At 47.2% G+C, this 5,082-nt stretch overlaps 1 protein-coding gene across 1 annotated transcript; it reads right to left on the reverse strand.

Moving 5' to 3' along the window:
• Positions 1–1,017: 1,017 nt before the first annotated feature.
• Positions 1,018–3,479, reverse strand: LOC115934567 (nuclear pore complex-interacting protein family member B12-like). Its single transcript, XM_031010731.3, has 2 exons — positions 3,163–3,479; positions 1,018–2,248 (listed from the first exon to the last, which is right to left on the reverse strand). The coding sequence occupies exons 1-2, from the start codon at positions 3,477–3,479 to the stop codon at positions 1,147–1,149; spliced, it is 1,419 nt and encodes a 472-aa protein (XP_030866591.3). The 3' UTR covers positions 1,018–1,146.
• Between the last annotated feature and the right edge of the window lie 1,603 nt (positions 3,480–5,082).

Consider the following 5,082-nt stretch of genomic DNA (forward strand, 5'->3'; position numbering starts at 1 on the left):
GATCTCGGCTCACTGCAAGCTCCGCCTCCAAGGTTTACACCATTCTCCTGCCCTAGCCTCCCAAGTAGCTGGGACTACAGGCGCCCACCACCATGCCTGGCTAATTTTTTATATTTTTTGTAGAGATGGGGTTTCACTGTGTTAGCCAGGATGGTCTTGAACTCCTGACCTTATGATCCATCTGCCTTGGCCTCCCAAAGTGCTGGGATTACAGGCGTAAGCCACCGCGCCTGGCTGTAGGTACTATTATTAATCTGGTCTGATAGATGGAAAAACAGGCTTACAGAGGTTCAGTGAATTACATGGGATCATGCTGACAGCAAGTCGCATAATTGGGACTGTAAACCAAATCTGACTTCTGAGAACAAGTGCTAACCACTATGTGACACTCCCACACTTATATTTTACCTTGTACTAATTATGGTCCCTTGGTACCTGTTGCCCCCACCCCCCCCCCCCTTTTTTTTTTTTTCTGTGAGAGGGAGTCTTGCTCTGTCACCCAGACTGGAGTGCGGTGGCCTGATCTCAGCTCACTGCAACCCTGCCTCCCAGTTTCAAGGGATTCTTGTGCCTCAGCCTCCTGAGTAGTTGGGACTACACCACGTCCGGCTAATTTTGTATTTTCACTAATTCCTACCTCTCAAAGTTTCCCTGAGGATTAAGTATGACATTTCCAGAAGTTTTTGTAAAGTGTGGGCCACCATGCCCAGCTGATTTTTGTATTTTTAATAGAGACTGGGTTTCGCCCTGTTGGCCATGCTGGTCTCGAACTCCTAATCTCAAGTGATCCACCCCACTCAGCCTCCCAAGTGCTGGGATTACAGGTATAAGCCGTCCCCATCCCCTCTTAACACACATACGCACACAACGTGTACACCCTTGGGGCTCTAGACAATGTATTATATGTGAATCCAGCACAGGGCATGGCACAGCTTAGGCACAACATGAAATGAAATGAATCAATATAGTATTTTATGCAGATTTTGCGTTTTGTTGGTATAGTGTTTTTTTTTTTTATATTATTTATTTATTCTTTGTTAGTTTGTTTTTGGAGTGTGGGTTTTGTTTTGTTTTTTGATTTTTTTATTTTGTTCTACTCAGTTTTATTCTTATTGCTCAGGCTTGAGTGCAATGGCCTGTTCCAAGCTAACTCAACCTCCGCCTCTTGGGTTCGGGTGATGATGGTTGCACGTCAGCGGCCCTCTGCCTCTCGGGTTTCGGTGGTTTTTCTGCCTCAGCCTCCTGAGTAGCTAAGGGAGGTGTCTTGAGATTATCATCCGCTGAGGGTGGAGCTGAGGGTGGAGGTGAGGGTGGAAGAGGAGTGAGGAGACACTCGAGAGGCGTTTCGAGATTATCATCCGCTGAGGGTGGAAGGGGATAGACCAGAAACTCGGCAGGTGTCTTATCATCCGCTGAGGCTGGAGCTGAGGGTGGAGGTGAGGGTGGAAGAGGAGTGAGGAGACACTCGAGAGGCATTTCGAGATTATCATCCACTGAGGGTGGAAGGGGATAGACCAGAAACTCGGCAGGTGTCTTATCATCCGCTGAGGCTGGAGCTGAGGGTGGAAGAGGAGTGAGCGGACACTGGGAAGGTGTCTTGAGGCTCAGGGAGTTATCAGTTATAGAATGTTGTTGAGTTGGAGGAGGTGGCTGGTGGCCCATCCTGTTTTTTAAAGTTTCAGCTGTGAGGTAGGGCCAGTGGGGCAATCCTGAAGAATGACGATGCTCCGCTGCTGCCATTCTGACCCAGTTGCAAAGAGGCTTTCTTGCAGAAGGGGGGATTTTGCATTTGTGGTAGTCCTCTGCCCGCCGCCGCAACTCTTGAGCACGTTGAAACATTTTCTGTTTTTTGGCGGTCTTCCTCTTTCCATTGATTTTGTAATGATGGTTGACTTTCTTCATGACCTTCATCTTACGGATTTTAGCTTGAACTTTTGTTTCCACCTGTTTCCATAAAGTACAGATGTCTTCCAGGCCAATTTTAATTCCTTCCTGTCTACTGCGGTTGGACCTCCAGGCTCTCTGCTGTACATCCGTGGATCCATCATGTCCATTTCGAGACCGGAAGATAGTCTTCAGGAAAGACACCCAAAGGTAAACTGTCCAGAGGGTAATGACAACTTTATAACTTGTTGGAAATTCAATGATACCTAACCAAGGACTTCCACCAAAGTCAGTCCCACGATGATGATGGTCAGCCAGAGTATTGATAACCTTGATGGGCTCTGACAGCAGGTCGTAGGTGTCTCTATTTCACAGCACAGGTCACCAACACTCAGGGAGGGAAAGTGAATTGCTCACGCCCTTACCTCTTAACTGTCTGCAGCTTCCCCTCTGTCTCCATGGCAGTCTCTTCTCATGAAACAGGCAGCACGGGCTTTTTTTCTTTTTTCTGAGATGGACTCTCGCTCTGTCACCCAGGCTGGAGTGCAGTGGCGCGACTTCAGCTGACTGCAACCTCCTCCTTCTGGGTTCAGGCGATTCTCCTGCCTCAGTCTCCTGAGTAGCTGGGAGTATAGGTGCCTGCCACCATGCCCATTCTAATTTCTATATTTTTAGTAGAGGCAGGGTTTCACCACGCTGGCCAGGCTGGTCTTGAACTCCTGGCCTCAGGTGATCCGCCTGCCTCGGCCTCCCAAAGTGCTCGGATTACAGGCGTGAGCCACCACACTGGGCCAAAAAACCTCTTTGGATTAAAAATAAAAAAAGGGAATATCCGTATTTGTGGAATATCCACCCAGTGGAGTACTATTCAGTGATACAAAGGAATAAATAACATGTTACATGGTTGAACCTCAAAATCACACTAAGTAAAATAAACTAGACAAAGGACCACGTAATTTATAATTCTATTTATGAAGTGTCTATAAAAGACAAATTGAAAAACGGTTGCCTAGGGGTGGAGGTGGGAATAAGGGGTGATTATGAACAGGTGTAAGGTTTCTTTCTAGGTGTTCTAAATGTTCTAATATTAGTATATGGTGATGGTTGCACAATTCTGTAAACATACTAAAATTCATTGAATTACATATTTAAAACAGCTCAATTTCATATTATGGAAATTGTATCTCAATAAAGCTGCTAAAAAAAAAAATCCCAAAACCTATCCTTAAGTAACTGAAAAGGCACAGCAATCACCACTGACTACAGTGCAGTGAACACATCCTTCTGGTAGTAATCCTGTGGATGTTTTTCTGTTTCTTTCTGTCTCTTGGTGGTTCCTTGAGGGCTTTGATGATCAGGGCAGAGGCAGAAGGCACCACCTCAATCTGGGCCTGTCTGTTCTGAATGGTCAGTTTCACTGTAATCCTCAGGCCCTTCCAGTCACCCGTTGCCTTGGCAATGTCATCACCAACCTTTTTTGGAGACAGACCCAGGGGGCCGATCTTGGGGGCCAGGGCAGAAGTGGCACCGACTTCACCTCCGGTGCACCTCAGGTATACGACTTTGATCTCGTTGGGGTCGAACTTCGGCGGCATGGTGGAGGCGGCTGGTGTCGGATGAACCCGGATTCGGGACGACCGAAGAAAGTTGCACCTTGGCCTCCTCCGCGCCGAAAGCCGAGAGCGGTATAGTGTTTTATCAGCATAATAAAGATGCCAGAATATCTATAAAAGGATACACAAGGCCGGGAGTGGTGGCTCATCCTGTACTCCCAGTACTTTGGGAGGCTGAGGTGGATCACCTGAGGTCGGGAGTTCGAGACCAGCCTAGCCAACATGGTGAACCCTCGTCTAAACTAAAAATACAAAAATTAGCTGGTCATGGCAGCAGGCGCCTGTAATCCCAGCTACTCCTGCTGAGGCAGGAGAATTGCTTGAACTTGGGAGGCAGAGGTTGCAGTGAGCTGAGATTGTGTTATTTCACTCCAACCTGGGCGACAGAGTGAGACTGTCTCAAAAAAAAAAAAAAAAAGAGGACACACAAGAAAATGTTAACAGTGGTTGCCAGCTGGGTGCGGTGGCTCATGCCTGTAATCCCAGCACTTTGGGAGGCTGAAGTGGGTGGATCACGAGGTCAAGAGATCGAGACCATCCTGGCCAACATGGTGAAACCCCATCTCTACTAAAAATACAAAAATTAGCTGGGCGTGGTGGCACGCGCCTGTAGTCCCAGCAACTCGGGAGGCTGAAGCAGGAGAATTGCTTGAACCCGGGAGGTGAAGGTTGCAGTGAGCTGAGATCGCGAAGCGCATGCCTATAATCCCAGCACTTTGGGAGGCTGAGGTGCGCGGATCACTTGAGGTCAGGAGTTTGAGACCAGCCTGGCCAACATGGTGAAACCCCGTCTCTACTAAAAATACAAAAATTAGCTGGGCGTGGTGGTGGGCACCTGTAATCCCAGCTATTTGGGAGGCTGAGGCAGGAGAATCGCTTGAGCCCGGGAGGTAACATGCCACTGCACTCCAGCCTGGGCAACAGAGGGAGACTATGTCTCAAAAAAAAAAAAAAAAAGGACTCCAGAATTTTGCTTGATTATTATTTATTCAGTAAGGTGGTCAAAGGTCAGTTTGCTTGGTAACCTCGTACAAAGAAAAACACTATTCCATAGCTCCTCCATAGCTACAGAATACAAAGGCCCAGAGGTGGCCCATGGGGTGAGGGGATTCCTGAGTGTATCTCACCACTGGACCATTATTTTCAAGTACAAGGTCTGGTAGTGATGGGGCAATGAACAGAAAACCCTTACCTTAGTTTTAGATGGAGGTTCAGGTTTTTAATCTGCATCTCTTACCTTCTTTGAAGCCTATTTTTGCAGCCTATATTTTGCAATATAGAATAGTGAAAATTCCTACGTCTCAAGGTTTCCCTGAGGATTAAGTGTGGCATTTCCAGAAGCTTTTGTAAAGTGGCAAGGACTGTACAAATAATTGGCATCTCACTTTCCAGTGTACCTTCTCCCCCCTCCAAGCCTTTGCCCATTTTTTCTACTTGGAATACTCTTTTTTTTTTTTTTTTTTTTTTTGAGATGGGATGGAGTTTCACTCTTGTTGTCCAGGATGGAGTGCAATAGTGAGATCTCAGCTCACTGCAACCTCTGCCTCCCGGGTTCAAGCGATTCTCCTGCCTCAGCCTCCCAAGT

This window comes from Gorilla gorilla, chromosome 4 (genome assembly GCF_029281585.2).
Source record: "Gorilla gorilla gorilla isolate KB3781 chromosome 4, NHGRI_mGorGor1-v2.1_pri, whole genome shotgun sequence".
Classification (NCBI taxonomy): Eukaryota; Metazoa; Chordata; class Mammalia; order Primates; family Hominidae; genus Gorilla; species Gorilla gorilla.